The following is a 16,332-nucleotide window of genomic DNA, read 5'->3' on the forward strand; positions in this document are numbered from 1 at the left end:
TCTCCTCCTGCCTCCAATCCCTCCCAGCATCAGAGTCTTTTCCAGTGAGTCAACTCTTCACATGAGGTGGCCAAAGTACTGGAGTTTCAGCTTTAGCATCATTCCTTCCAAAGAAATCCCAGGGCTGATCTCCTTCACAATGGACTGGTTGGATCTCCTTGCAGTCCAAGGGACTCTCAAGAGTCTTCTCCAACACCACAGTTCAAAAGCATCAATTCTTCGGCGCTCAGCCTTCTTCACAGTCCAACTCTCACATCCATACATGACCACAGGAAAAACCATAGCCTTGACTAGACGGAGTTTTGTTGGCCAAGTAATGTCTCTGCTTTTGAATATGCTATCTAGGTTGGTCATAACTTTCCTTCCAAGGAGTAAGCGTCTTTTAATTTCATGGCTGCAGTCACCATCTGGAGTCTATAATTCTGGTCAAAAGTCTTCCCAAATTATATTGTGCTGGTGTTTTTGTTATGACCACATTTCCAGATCTCAGTCATGTTGGTTTGTTTAAAGAAGAGAATATCCATTGTGTTAAGGAATGAGGGATGTAAAATCAGATAAACATATTTATAATCTAAGTGGGAAGTAGCATTAGATCCTTTCTTTGTTTAATTAACATAATTCACATTGATTTCAATTGAATCTCTGGTTCGGTAGTACTTGAAATTGAGCTTTAGCTGACCCTGATAAAAGGCAACTTGTGGTTTACATACAAAACAAGAACAATAAAATTTTTAAAAAGAAAGGTAGGGTGGGGGTGGGAATGAGTGTTATAAACCCTTTAAAATAGTAGAACAAAATTCCTTAAGTTCATGATGGGAATGGATTGGTACTAAGGTGTTTAATAGTCTGTAGGTTCATCTAGATTTGACTCTGCCTTGAAAGATAAAGCAAAACAGTAACAAAAATAGTTTACCCTGCCTTAAAATACCCTGTAGATAGCATTTATTATTGAGAACACTTTGAGGGAAAAATTGTCAGATATTTATTTTTTTTCTTCCAGTTTTATTGAGATACAGGAGACTGCACTGTGTAAGTTATGGGTGTGAGTGACTTTACTATTAATACATCATAAAAGTTTATCACAGTCTGTTTAGTGAGCATCCATTATGTCATTTAGATACAAAATCAGAGAAATAGAAAAAAATTTTTGTGTGATAAGAACTCTTAAGGTTACTTTCTTAGCCACTTTCATATATAACATACAGCAGTGTTAGTTACATGTATCATGTTGTACATTACATTCCTAGTACTTATTTATCTTAAAACTGGATATTTAAGTTTATTTAAATTACACCAGAAGTAAAAGTGGTGGTTTTCTAAGATAATATGATATACTATATTAATAATGTGTTGCTATATAACAAACCCGATCTGTCTTAAAATAGCTGTCATTTATCTTGCTCACAAATCTGGGGGTAATCTGGGTAGGCCCCATGACCTGTTTCTGTTTCACACAGTGCCTGTTGTTGGCCTAACTGCAGGGGGAGTACCAGAGGATGCACTTTCAAGATGACTGACTCACGTGCTTGGGAAATTGAGCTGCAGCTGAGGTTCTCCTCCACATAGTTCTTTTTACAATTGTTTGGCCTTTCTCACAGTGTGGTGATTGGGTTCCAAGAAGACAAGGCATTTCTGTGACCTGGTCTCAGAAGTTGTAGTCACTTCTGTTATGTTTATTGGTAGAGACAATCACAAAGTTTTGAGGATAGGGGCCATGAACTCTACCTCTTGTTGGGACCATTTTTGGAAATTTTAATCTACCCCATGTGTTTCTTTCCACTTTATTGCCGCTTACATGTATTTCTGAGAAATTCTTTGGAAAAAATCAATTTAATGTTTAGAAGTTAGTAGAAAACTAAAAGTAAAATAAAATAACATCTGAGCAAGAAACTTTAAAATTTTCCTTTCTCTGTAGTTCTCAAGATTTTATTTTCAACTGCCTCTATTAAGAATTACTGAAACTTCGGATATTGTAAATATATAGTTAATTTACTTGTGCAAATCCCAGCATGGATTACGTACTTATCAACATGCTTTTATTCTCAAGGATATACAAAGAAAGTATGCATTGTGTTGGCAGTTTATAAGGCCACCCCTGGGTTTGGTGATGTTCTTGGAGGGCACAGCATGTAGCTGTCCTCACAGATACAGTTTATTACAGCAGAGGAGCCAAAGCAAAATCAGCAAAGGAAAAAGGCACATGGGGCCAAATTCAGAGGAAACTAGGCCCAGACTTCCAAGAGTCTTCTCTCAGTGCGGTCATACAAGGGGTGTGCTTAATTCCTCCAGCAACAGATTGTGACAACATATGTGAAATGTCTGCCAGGGAAGCTTATTAAAGACTTGGTGCCCAAAGGTTTTATTGGGGTCTTGTCCTGTAAGCACCCTTTACCTTGCACTTACCAAATTCCAGAGTCCCCAAAGGAAAGCAGGTGTTCAGCATAAATCAACCGTTTGGGTTGCTTAAGCAGTTCAGGCACAGTGAGGTACCCTTATGATAGTTAGGTGCTGGGAACCCTCCTAAAATCCAAGTTTCCAGACACCAGCCAAAGGTCAACTTTGTAGGCAGGCTTTTCTAAGGATAGCTCTTTCAGGCCTGCTGTGTTAATGCTTTTTTAAAAAAAAATTATCCCCTAATCTTTAAATTGTTCTTGATTGACCCTTCAATGTTGTAAATTCTGAGTAAACTCCATAGTTAAAGAGTTGAACATAAATGAGATGTAACTTGGCTGTTAACTTTAAAACTAAAACCAAATATCAATTTCTGTTAAAACTTGAAAGCTTCCTGATAGTATGGATTTGAGACATTAACAGTTTTAAGCTAAATATATTGTCTTTGTATTACTAATAGATGGATTATAGTTACAGGAACAAATATGTTCAATAACTTTCCACCAACTTCTTAAGTACATCCTTGGAGAGGAGAGACGAGTCTTAAGGAACATAAGTTCTGGAACTAAACTATATGTCTTGGAGTCCTGGCTTCTCACACTTTCTCAGTTTTCTCATCTATCCAAGGGGGATGATAATAGTACCTACTTGATAGAGTTATAGGTGGAATAGGTGAATTAATACACACACATATCTTGCTTTGTTGCATTTTGCAGATACTACCTTTTACAAATTGAAGGTTTGTGGCAGCCTTGTGTCGAGCAAGTCTATTGGCGTCATTTTTGCAGCAGCATTTGCTCACTTTGTGGTCTGTCACATTTTGGTAATTCTCACAATATTTCAGACTTTTTCATTATTACTGTATTTGTTATGGCTATCTGTGATCAGTGGTCTTTGATATTACTACTGCAACTCACTGAAGGCTCAGATGATGGTTAGCATTTTTTAGCAATAAAGTATTTAAAATTAAGGTATGGACATTGTTTTTTAAGACATAATGCTGCTGCACACTTGATAAACTAGCAGGATAGTGTAAATACAACTTTTATGTGCACTGGGAAACCAAAAAATTTGTGTCAGTTGCTTTATTGTGATATTTGTTTTATTGTGGTGGACTGGAATATCTCTGAGGTCTATGGCTGTATGTAAAATATCTGCCAGGTAGTATGTGTTAACCCCTATATCATCATTCTGTGGTTATAGTAATTATGATTGTCATATCTTTAAGGTACAGTAAGAGATTGGGGTGTGGAGAGTTGGAATAATTTGCTATAAAGTTAAACCCAGAAGTATTTAGGACCTTTAATCCTCAATTAATGTATCTACTTTAATCATTGGTATCAATGTGACTGTATAGTTCAATAGGATATTTCTACAAATAATTAAATGCCTGTATAGAAAAATAATTTCCATGTTTTTGGTTAGAATTCTGTTTGGCTAGGAATGGACAAGTGAAATTATCTTAGTGGAAACAGATTAGTAGTTTTCTAACATTGTTGCTTACACAGTAAAATAAGCTTTCTTACTAGGGAAGAGAGTACACAAGGTGTTAACTTAAATGAAAGAATGAAGTTAATATTTTTAACATTTCTCCTTAAGGACCAGTGTATTGCGGAGAATCACGCAGATGGAATTATAGTAAGTTTAATCTAATCTTTATTCCACTTTACTTCTGCAGAGCATTAATAACCAGTTATGTCAGGAGAAGCCTGAATTTCCACTTATTTTTCAACACAAATCCCTCTTTTTACCCACTCACTGCTGTCTATTGTTGATTCTTGCAATTTTCCTTGAGCTCTTACAGTTGGCCATCTTTCAGCAATCATTTGGAGGGGAAATTTAGATCTTAAAATTAAGTATTGGTTCTCATTGAATCACCTTGCATGTGTTAATTTGACGGGTTAATCATGGTGTAAAAATGCGGCTTTTATGACTAAATACTGCATAACTCACAATGCTACATTTCTTGGCAAACTGTTTCTAATGAAAGTAGGGGGCACAGTACTGAAACATATCTTAATCTAATTATATGTTTATAGGTTTCTTTTTTTTTTTTTCTTTTTAGATTTTGTGTATTGTGTTAGCTGTCACTGCCGCTGTGGTGTATACTGCTTTTTTGTAGCAGCAGGTTGCAATGTGAATTTTTTCACATATAGCCATTTTCTCTTCTTGCCTCCCCTTGGTTTTTTAGTCTTCCCTTATATTCAACTTGCCCACCAAAAAGAAAATTTTATTGGAAATAAAAGTTAGAGTTTGAAGGTTTGCAGTTTAAGCTTCCCTGATTTTATGATAAATGTGTGACTTGTGTTCAGACTATATTTTTGAAGCATGAGGCAACCTCTTTTTTTAGTCTTGAGGCTTTACAAATGCCAGAGGTCTGCAAACTCATTTTGTAAATCTTCAAAACCATCTTATGATTATACTTGAAAGGATGAGTATGTTATCTTTTTATTTGCTTTAAAATGAATAACAAGTTAGATGTCTATGTTGTTTACATATTTCTTGAGAAAACAGAGATAAGAGAAACATTTTAAAAATTTGAATTAAACACATTGAAATTTTTGTTTCTCTTCACAGCATGAATTCAGGGTTTGAGCCCTGGTGATTTAATAGAACTATGTGATATAAACACAATACAGTATAATATACCTCTTCCTGAGATAGCAGTTAAGGTTATAAGCCTCATGGAAAAAGACTATGTAAGTTGTCTAGAATTTCATGGTTCCCTAACACCTTAAGGAAAATGAATGATGGCAGTTATTTTTATCTCTTTTCCCTCCAAGCAAATCAATTACTTTTTATTATGTTAAACAAGTTTTATAAAGCATACCAAAAATGTTTGATTATTTGCAGTTTAAAAACATCTAGAAAGTTTATACTCATAGAAAATCTAAACTTATAGAAAACAGACATATTTGAATCATTTGATTAGGGACCATAGCATTTTTCCTTAAGGGTTTTTTTGTTTTGTTTTGTTTTTTTTAAAGAGGAGTTGTTTATGGTTTAGGCCTTGAACCCAGACTGCTAGGACGTAGCCCTTCCACTTACTAGCTGTGACTACAGGCAAGTTACTTAACCTTTGAGTCTTCTTTTCCTCATCTATAAAGAAAAATGACTTCTACCTCAGAGGGTTGTTGTAAGATAGTATGCACATAATACTCAATAAATGTTAGCTATATATACATGTATGTATAGATAATTAATCCTGGAGAAGGAAATGGCAATCCACTCCAGTACTGTTGCCTGGAAAATCCCATGGACAGAGGAGCTTGGCAGGCTACAGTCCATGGGGTCGCAAAGAGCCGGACACGACTGAGCGACTTCACTTTCGACTTCACTTATATAATTAATATATTTTGTATTGAATCGCATGAACTTTATTAACATTAACAACAGATGAGGGCTCGGGATTGTCATTTGTTTGCACTTCTCAAGCTCTTCACGTTCTTTTTTAAAGCAAAGCATAGAATATTATTTGACATATTTTAGCCTGAAGTTGATCGATCACAGATGGTTAGATATGTGTAGAATAGTTGTATTTTCTGTTAACAACAGCAGCAAGAAATATTTGGTACCTTTAACATACATCTTAAAAAGTCTAAAAGTGTTCTGTGGGATTGACAAGCCTAATCTTAGGCTTTTGAAAAACGGGACATTGCATTCAAAAGATAGAATTCTGGTCCATTTTTCCAAAGTTATTTTATTTCTTAGTGTCTTTATAAATTTTACTTACATTAATGTAATAGGTGGGAATAAGGAGGCAGCATGTTCTTGTTCCTGTGGCTCAAAGTATTAGAAGTGGGATTTTGCCTTTGTTAAACCACCTGGGTCCCTTTAGAGAAAAATTACTATGTAAAAATAAGAAATATATTCTAAGGACAGTTCCAGGATTGTTGAGACACTTGTTTAGTTATTATGGCCCAGCCTGGTATCTGAAAAAAGAGTCCTAAAGTAATAACTAGAAAGCCCTTAGAGACCATAGCATCCAGATATGTCTTCATTTTATACACTGGGAAGGTGAGGCCCACAGCAGATTAGACTTGCCAGGTCACTGGTAGAGCAAGGATTCTAGGAATTAAAGTTCTAAGTCTCTGTTTCTGTGCTTTTCCTAATGCTTTGGAACTTTCCCCACTTTACAAATTATTAAGTATTGTTTTCAGAGTTTCTTCTCTGTGTCCTTTATTTTTTAGGCCTAGAATATTTATGGTAGGTAGACTGTTGTGACAGAATTCTTGTGTTTAAATTACTTAATTTAAGAGATCTGATTTAGTGATTTTTCTATATACAGAGAGGGGATTTAAGAAAAAAATTAACATAGGTATTAAATAAGAATGCTATAAGAAACTTTCCCATTATCTCAATTTCCATTGTTAGGTGCTTTTAAATTTTCACAAATGCTTTTGAAGCTCATTCATCAGTGAAAATACATCTTTTCTAATTATATTTTAGTATTTTCTGTTACAAGCTCTACCTAATATATATTTGAAGTTTAGTTTTCCAGATCAAGGAAAGCTGAAGAATTTAAGTTTTTATTTCTTGGGTTTTATCTAATGTAGTCTTCTAAATGGTGGATTTAAACTTTACTTTGACAAAGACCTTGGTTTAAAATCTCACCCTCCTCCAAATAAAAAAAAATCATGAAGCTGTGGAGTCTTGTTTTTAAAATACCATTATGCTGGCAAAATAGTTTCTTGGCTTGGAGTCAGAAAACCTAGACTTTTTTTCTCTCTCTCTCTCTCAAATGTAACTACATATTTGAGTATTTTTTTTCCTTCTAAATCCTCAAGAAAAAAAAAGCTTTCTTCCCCACAACAACCGATGAGGAGACATGTTTCTTTGCCTTTAGTTACTGTAGAACTAGATGCCTGTACAGTGCGATACACACTGATGGAAGGTGGCAACAGTATGGGGTGTAAAGATAAGGTTATAGTGGTGCAAGTGTATTAGCGCGTCGTAGGTATAATGCTCATTAATAACAATGAAAGAGCCTTTCTCCCCACTTTGATATTTGTGTTGAATTAAAAATTTGAGAAGCACTGAGCTGAATTGAGAATTTATTGTTTTGGCTTCCTGAAATCATTCTACAACTCTTTCCATGTGTTTTCATTTGGCTTCACCTTTCTATGTGACAGAGTGATTCATTTTTCCTCCTTACTGTGCTTTTTGAGAAATTTTTTTATAAGAAACTCTTAGCCTGCTGTATAGTAAAGTTGTTTTATTTCCTCTTTGAAATTTGACCAACATGTCTGTATAGCTGCTCCCAGGACTTTGCTGTCAGAAATGTGGGCATTTCATACATTTGGGAAGGTCAACACCAGAAGGGTAATTACAATAAAAATAACTATACTGTGTTTCTTTACCTCAGAGTACTATTAATCCTGTGGATGCAATATATCAACCTAGTCCCTTGGAACCTGTGGTCAACACAATGCCTTCCCAGACTGTCTTACCTCCAGGTATAGTATAGTATTTGGAAAATTGTTTCACAGATTCATTAATGACAAAAAAAATCTTTTTTTTTTTAATGGCAGTTGTAGTAATCTTGAAGAGCTCTTTTTAAAAAAAAAAAAGTAAAAGGAATCTCACACACAAATACAGCCAAAAATGAACTGGAAAAAATGATACTGTTTTGGGGATTGGAGCTTTTTAAATACAATTCAAAAGGTTTTGGTTTTCAAAGTGAGATGGAAGACGAACATGATTACTTGGATTAGCTGATAGGACTGAATCCTATGACCTAGGATTCATGGCTACCAAGGAAAACATAATATACCTTGATCTACTTGAAATGTTCTATTTTTGTGTATTCTTTATAACTCTGAATTATACAAGTGTACTTTTTTGTGGCATCCAACATTTCAGTTGTTGGGTGAAATGTTCTCATTGGTGATGAAGTTAAGTCAGAAATTTTACTGGGGAAAAAAAATTCTTTTTAAAATTACTTACAAGTATGTGAGGTCTTTTTAGGAATTTTTTCTCCTTAGGAGAAAATTAGGAGCATAATATCTCATGAGACTAAAGAGGAAGTACTGTGCCACATTTTAGATTTTACATGTGGTTTAATCCTCGGGTGCATGCTGTGTGCCTGTTAAGTTGCTCAGTCGTGTCCAACTCTTTGCAACCTATGGACCAGTCTCCTCTGTCTATGGGATTCTCCAGACAAGAGTACTGGCGTGGGTTTCTATACCCTCTTTCAGAGGATCTTCCCAACCTGGGTATCAAACCCAAATTTCTTAGGTCTGATGCATTGGCAAACAGATTCCTTACCTCTGATCCATTTGGGAAGCCCATCCTTGGGGAGGAAACAGTTTATCATCAGAAGCATTTGCTGGCTGTACAGAGCAATTGTGCTAAGATATTGGCCTATCTTGACTAGTCCTTGATATCCCACCTAGTGTCTCAGTACTCAGTAGCCTACCATCATTGAGTTTAAAGAGGATAGGGCATCGGAAAGGAGTGGCAGCATGACAAGTGACTTATTGGAATATAGTCTCAAAAGTTACTGGTCTTTAAGATTTTGAATTCCACAGAGTTGTAGTTAAAAGTTGTGTTTGGCTTTTTCTCTCACTTATTTCACGTCTTAAATCTCCTAGAACCTACTCAGTTGTGTAAGTCAGAGCAGCGTCCATCTTCTCTACCAGTTGGACCTGTATTAGCAACCTTGGGACATCATCAGACTCCAACACCAAATAGTACAGGTACAGATTGTGTGATTCCTTTACTTCTCATAACTGCCCATTAACACTTGAGGTTTGTTTTTGATTACTGATGGGAAAAGATTGAAGAAAGGTGGTATATTTTGCGTTGGAGATACCTTAGTTTTACTTTTATAGTTCCATCCATGAAGTGGTTAGCTTTGTGATTGAACCACAAGTTTAATAATAATTATAAAGACTCTGATGCTGGGAGGGATTGGGGGCAGGAGGAAATGGGGACGACAGAGGATGAGATGGCTGGATGGCATCACTGACTTGATGGACGTGAGTTTGAGTGAACTCCAGGAGTTGGTGATGGACAGGGAGGCCTGGCATGCTACAATTCATGGGATGCAAAGAGTCAGACACGACTGAGCGACTGAACTGAACTGATAATTTATATGAAATAAATTATTGCAGAATTTTGTGTATTTATTGAGATTTATTTTGAAGATATGTATTGACTTTTTAAAAAAATTGCTCAGTTTAGATTTATATACTTTCTTATTGTAAAGGAATCAAATAATACAGAAGTATGAGAACAAAAGCTGTAAATCTCCTTTACTGTTTGTTGTTTGCATACATGTGTGTACATGTCTACCTGTATTGCATACTTTTATTACTGTTTTTGTTCTAACCTAAATGAGATCATATGGTTCTGTGACTTTCTCAATTTTCATTTAACCGAGAACCATTTAGAGAACTTTCTGTGTTTATACACTTAGGTCTGCAGCATACTTTTTACAGCTGCTCAAGCTGTTTTCCTGCTGATGGACATTTAGGTTGATTACAGTAATTTCCTGTTATAAGCAGTATTTCAGGGAATACTCTTGAACAGCAGCTTGGGCACATAATGTATTTTTATAGATAGATTTATAGGTCACATTTTTCACCAATTTTATAAGCATAAAAGGATACTTGATTTAATTTGCATTTTCTTGTTTCACCAATTTTATAAGCATAAAAGGATACTTGATTTAATTTGCATTTTCTTAATTTGTTTAGATTCCTGGTCTTTATTTTTTTCTCTGATTCACAAGGATACTAGCAATGTTAGTATAGATTTATTCCTTATTTTAAAACTAAGCAGGTTGATGTTGAGTTATCAGTTGAACCAAACTCAAGGGAGCACTTGGTTTTTGTCCCTATTACACCTGGAGGCCAAAATCAAAACCACATGAAGGACATGGGAGATGAGCTCCTGCTGTTGCTCCACAGATTCTTTCCTGGGTGGGAATTTCCTGTGTAATAATGAAAAGCTACCTTGTGATTTTTAGCCCAGTATGAAATTTGAATTAGTAAAGATGCTGATGCTGTTACTTTGGATTTTTAGTATTTAACAGCCTGAACCATATGTCTTCTTAATTTTGGGAAAAAGCAAGCAACAAGAAGAGCTCTCTTATTTGAAACTGTAAAGTGATGATAAGCAATTTGAATAATAAGGTTGACATGTTTGGCTGACTTTTTTGTGTATATCATTACACTTTGCCATTTTAAAAATGGTATCTGTGTTTCTTTTTTTATAAAGAGGAATTACATTAGAATTTTGAAATAGCCAAAATATATCCATTTGGAAATATAAAATACTAGTCAGTTACAAACTTTGAAAAAGTTTGCATTTTTTATGTACATGAAGTTTAGAGTCATTAATTAGTTATAAATAATGATAAATAATTTAGGATAAATTATTCCAGGAGGCATTATAAAAATATAACATTTTAGAGTAGGTGGATTTAAAGAAATCTTTTCTGGTTTATGTCTTGTTTGATTTTTCAGCCTAAATTTTCATCTTTCTTTCCTTCATCTCTGTCACTAATACATAAAAAGTTTTTTCTCATAAGGAAAACTCAGTTCTCTGGATTGCAGTTCCCATTCTAACTCATTTTCTTCTTGAATACATTTTCAGTTTTGTGTGATTGCCAGGACTATTTGCATATTACTTAATCATTTGTATTTCCTGGTCTCTTTCTTCCTTTCTCTGTGACTTCCCCCCCCCCCCCTTATTTCAATAAGGGAAAATTTATTTCCCATCTTATTGCTGGTATGGAGCAGGGCAGGTGGGTGAGGAAAGATTTTACAGTCATTTGCTAAGATGAACTATCTCTGGCATTCACATAATAAGCTTTGCCTATTTAGGCAGCAAACTTTCTATGTTTATGTTTTAAAAATATCTTTGTGAACATGGTAACTGAGTGTGGCAGGTGGATGTGCTCTCTCATAACTGTTGAAGCGTAGACCGTGGAATGGGCTAAAAATCCATGGGTGGCTCTGGATTCATTTTTATTGCTGCTGTTCTTATTTCTTCTAGAAGTGTGGCATTGGTTTTTAGATTGTCAGCAGTGACTTTACTCTCCACCAGACATTAGTAGCAGTTTGGCATAAATTGCCTGAGAGTCCTTAGATGCTCAATAAATACTTTTTAAATTGCTCTCAATACTTCACTATTCTGTTTGATACTTTCATTGTTATTTTTTATTATGAAACAATGAACCCCAGATGATTACCAAAGAGACATCACATTTTTTCATTTATTTAGAAGGCTGTGTCCCATTGTATAATGTGATTTGCCTTTTTCTTTGTCTAGTTTAAATGTTGATTTTCTTTACAAATAGTCCAGGGACTTCTGCCAACTTAACTCTTTGCTTGATTTTAATAAGTCTGCTTTGACCCCATCTTCCTAATATCTTCCTTTCTATTACCAACATTGTCTCTTAATTTAAAACTCTTTTAACTTTCTAGGCAGTGGCCACTCACCCCCTAGTAGCAGTCTGACTTCTCCAAGCCATGTCAACTTGTCTCCAAACACAGTCCCAGAGTTCTCTTACTCTAGCAGTGAAGATGAATTCTATGATGCAGATGAATTTCATCAGAGTGGCTCATCACCAAAGCGCTTAATAGAGTGAGTAGGTGAACTAACTGTATTGAAATGAGTCTCCTGATTTTTAAAAATGTGATTTGATTTTGAAATGTGTTAAACAAGTTCCTTTAAAAATTATTTGGAAAAAATGGAAAAGACAGCTTATTTTCAGTTGACTTACTGAGCAAGGCTAGTTCTGTGAGAATGTTGATTTTACTCCCGATTTAATTCAAATAGAATAAGTTAGCATCAGTTGTGATAACATGCCAGTATTGCTCATTGAACTTTGGGCCTTATTTCTATAGAACCAACATTAGGAGAGGGTCAAATGAAAGTGAGGATGCTAGGAATTATTCATATAAGAGGAGGTTACTACTACTTGTTTTGTATTAGAGTGAAGGTATTCAGGTACCTATAAGTAAGGCTCTGTACTAGCCAGGTAGAGGAATGATGTGTTCAGGACTTTGGACCCCATGGACTGTAGCCTGCCAGGCTCCTCTGTCCATGGATTTTTCCAGGCAATAATATTGGAGCAGGTTGCCATGTCCTCCTCCAGGGGCTCTTTCAGACCCAGGAATCGAACCCATGTATCTTGTGTCTCCTTCATTGGCAGGTGGATTCTTTATCACTAGCGCCACCTTATACAGAAGTGAAACAAGAGCCAATCCTTCCCCTCAGGAACTTACAGTCTTTTGTGGGGAAAACGGACATTTATAATTCAGTGTGAAATATGCTGTGGAAGAATAAGCCCAGGAAGAATTGGGAGCATTTTGAAGTCCTGAGAAGAAAGGATTCACAGAGGATGGAAGGAATGTGATCCTAAGATGAGACATGGATGAGAGAGAAGGGTCATGGGGATGAGAAGAGGAGGGGGAAATGGAAAATGTTGTTCTCATGGAGCTGGAACCCTAATAAGAAAGGCCTGGGGGCAGCAGGGGCTTGGTTTCTTTGAGAAGCTATAAGCTAGTGAGCGTGGCTGAGTATGGTTATAAGTTGAGGAGAGTGGTTAAGAAGATACAGGATACAGGAGAGGTTGACAAGGGCCAGGTCATGAAGGGAGTCCTTTTAGCCTTTGATGAATTTTGAACATTTTCTCGCAAGTGATGGCATCTGCTGGTCAGGTCTACCTTTTAGAAAAATAGATAAGAAAAATATGTCTAAATTGTACAGAATTGAGTGCGGTGGGAATGCATTATGTGTAGGAAGACCAGCCAAAACTGGGTAGGAAATTGAGAAATGTTGATAACCTGAGCTAAGGTCATAGCATAGGAATGGAGGGAAGCATGTGGACTCCAGAGATACAAAGTAGGCAGATTTTGGCAGATAGTGATGGTAGATTTTCTTTTATTAGGTGACATTTGACCTATTTTACACTGTCAGATCAAAGCTAGGTATGTTCTATTGTACAGAAAAGGCCTTTCTTTACACATGAAGTCACTTACATAATAGTTAAAGAAAGTGAAAGTCACTCAGTTGTGTTTGACTCTTAGTGACCCCATGAACTATACAATCCGTGAAATTCTCCAGGACAGAATACTGGAGTGGATAACCCTTCCCTTCTCCAGGAGATCTTCCCAACCCAGGGATCAAACTCTAGTTTCCTGCATTGCAGGCGGATTCTTTACCAGCTGAGCCACAAGGGAAGCCCAAGAATACTGGAGTGGGTAGCCTATCCCTTCACCAGGGGATCTTCCTGACCCAGGAATCGAACCAGGGTCTCCTGCAGTGCAGGCGGATTCTTTACCAGTTGAGCTATCAGAGAAGCCCACTTACATGATAGCCAGTCAGCAAAGTCCTTTTTATCCCTGCTAGTATATAGTTGCTGTGATTAGACTTTGGATTCTGGAATCTTAGAAAGAAATAATAGGTTCTAAATCTGTTTTGCTTTAAAGGTGTGTGATCTAGGTTAAGTTATTTAACCTGTGTAATCCTCAGTTTCCTTGTTGGTAAAATGAGGATGATAATAGTTTCAAATTCAAGGAGTCGTCGTGAACATGTAGATGACAGTAATGTCAATCAAGTGTTTACAGTAATGTCTGGCATGTATAATAAGTATGCAGTAAGCGATAGCTGTTATAGAAAGCAAATTAACATTTATTTGCTTTAGTGTTCCTATATTTGTTGTAGATGTAACCGGCTTACTTTTTGTTGGGTATTTTTTCCAACTGTCCTGCATCTCAAAGAGTAAGTGCTATCGTTGCAGTTTTGGGTTTGCTTTGAAATACAATACAGATTTGGAATTTGGTCACAGATTATATGTGAATTTGCAAGCTGAGTACCATCAGCCAAACTTAGACCTTGAACCTTGGTTTCTTTTAATAAGGAATCTTGTGTAGCACTTCAGTTCTCTTAAGTTTGCACATGAACTGAGAAATACAGTATCATATGTAATTGTACCATAACTGTTCAGAATCTCAAAATTTGTGAGGAAAAATGACTATATTAATTCGGGAAGTTTTATTACATAGTAGATCAAATTCAACATTTGAATGTGAGAAACGTAAAATGTATGCCATTAGGTGAATACATAGTTACGAACATGAGAGGAAGAGAGATTTGGGCCCACAATTCAAGAAGACTAGTTTAGCAGAAAGAGTTAGGTTTAGCATGTTGGTTTCTTAATGTTTGTATGTGCGGCAGTAAACTATTACAAGACCATTATTAACAGTTTGCCAATGGAAATTTCACTTTAATTTTGAAAAATAATTTTTATAATAGGTTAAAAGAAAACAGGCATTTGGGAGCATATTCCAAAATAAAGATTATTATTGATTTTTGAAGTGTTAAATCATTGTTTCCTTAAAAATAATTAAGGTCTCGTTCATGGGACGTTAGCTATTACTTGAAACATAGAACAAATTAAGTATCAAAATGAATCATCTATCCTCAGGAAACCTAACTATATTTATTGAAAGCTTGATGATGATATGGTTAGCCTCCTTACTACATCACTTATAGTCAGTCTCTGGCCCCAGTTTTAGGGGTACTCCTTAAATTTTAAGTGCTTGCTTACCTGTTGGACCTGTAATAGGCATGTTTACAAAGTTACCTGCAGGCTCATAGGCATTTTTTTTTTCTCCTTAGAAACTTCCTTCTCTGTGCTCTCCCAGTACCCACCTCATAACAAACATATGATCTATGAACCTTCATGCTTTCTTATATGCCTTAATCTAGATTCCAAAACTAGTAGGGACTATAGGTATTTAACTTGGCCAGCACAGTGTTTGTTGACTTTTTTTTTTTTTTTTTTAGTAATGGGAGTGTAAATCCCTTCAAATTGACTATGCTGGCTCTAGGTCTCCATTGTCTTATGGAATGGGGAGTGTTCAGTCGTGTCTGACTCTTTGAGACACCATGGACTATACCCCGCCAGGCTCTGTCAAATTTCCAGGCAAGAATACCAGAGTGGGTTGTCATTTCCTCCTCCAGGGGATCTTCCCAACCCAGGGATTGAACCTGGTCTCCTGCATTGCAGGCAGATTCTTTTACTGCTGGGAAGCCCACCTGACCCTATTCACATATTTAGGCTTCCCTGGTTGGTCAGCGATAAAGAATCTGCCTGCAGTTCAGGAGACCACCTTCAATGTAAGAGACACTGGTTCTATCCCTAGGTCAGAAAGATACCCTTGAGAAGGAAATGGCAGCCCACTCCAGTATTCTTACCTGGGAAATCCCGTGGACAGAGGAGCCTGGGAGGCTACAGTCCATGGGGTCGCAAGAGTCAGACTCAACTTGGCAATTACGCCACCATCACCACCATTCTCACATTGATGCTCTTTGTCTTGTGTCTGTAGGCATTGAGCTTGTGTGCCACCTGCTGGTCATCAGCTGCTATCACTAGCTTTCTAGCTCTCCAGTCAAGTTTCTATCTACTATTTCTCTCCCTGAAGGAAGAGAATTTGAAAGCTTAAGTCCTTCCACCATTCAGTTTCTAAAGACCTGTCGTAATGATAACTTCTCTGTGAACTAATGTTCTAATATAGGCAGAGCACAGAAGATTTTTAGGGTAATGAAACTATCCTCTGCAATAACTACAATGATGGACACTTATCAACATCCTTTTGTCAAAATCCATAGAATGTACAAGACCAAGCATGAACCCTACTGTAAACTGTGGACTTTCAGTGGTAATGCCATGTCATGTAGGTTAATCACTTGCTACAAATGTACTACCAAGTGCAGGATGTTGATAGTGGGGAAGTTGTGCATTTGGGAATTCTGTACTTTCTGCTCAGTTTTGCTCTGAACCTAAAATTGCTCTTTAAAAATATCACGCTTACCATTAAATAAAATATCAAAAGAAAGTAATCAAGGCAAACTATGTTTAAATTAGAATATATAATGTGTTTTGCTGGAGAAGGAAATGATATTTTACTTCAATATTCTTGC

At 36.3% G+C, this 16,332-nt stretch overlaps 1 protein-coding gene across 6 annotated transcripts in view; it reads left to right on the forward strand.

Annotated features, from left to right (window-relative positions):
* The window catches only part of OSBPL9 (oxysterol binding protein-like 9), a 164,788-nt gene that overhangs the window by 132,403 nt on the left and 16,053 nt on the right, over positions 1 to 16,332 (forward strand). For 4 of the 6 annotated variants that reach the window (XM_010849699.1, XM_010849714.1, XM_010849729.1 and 1 more), the window contains 4 exons: positions 3,991 to 4,029; positions 7,757 to 7,847; positions 8,985 to 9,089; positions 11,826 to 11,985. In XM_010849699.1, the coding sequence (XP_010848001.1) occupies positions 3,991 to 4,029; positions 7,757 to 7,847; positions 8,985 to 9,089; positions 11,826 to 11,985 (395 nt within the window). The remainder of the gene's footprint in view (positions 1 to 3,990; positions 4,030 to 7,756; positions 7,848 to 8,984; positions 9,090 to 11,825; positions 11,986 to 16,332) is intronic. The other 2 variants (XM_010849722.1, XM_010849706.1) reach the window with 1 other exon arrangement.

The sequence above is a fragment of the Bison bison genome, unplaced genomic scaffold, assembly GCF_000754665.1.
Source record: "Bison bison bison isolate TAMUID 2011002044 unplaced genomic scaffold, Bison_UMD1.0 scf7180017851016, whole genome shotgun sequence".
NCBI lineage: Eukaryota > Metazoa > Chordata > Mammalia > Artiodactyla > Bovidae > Bison > Bison bison.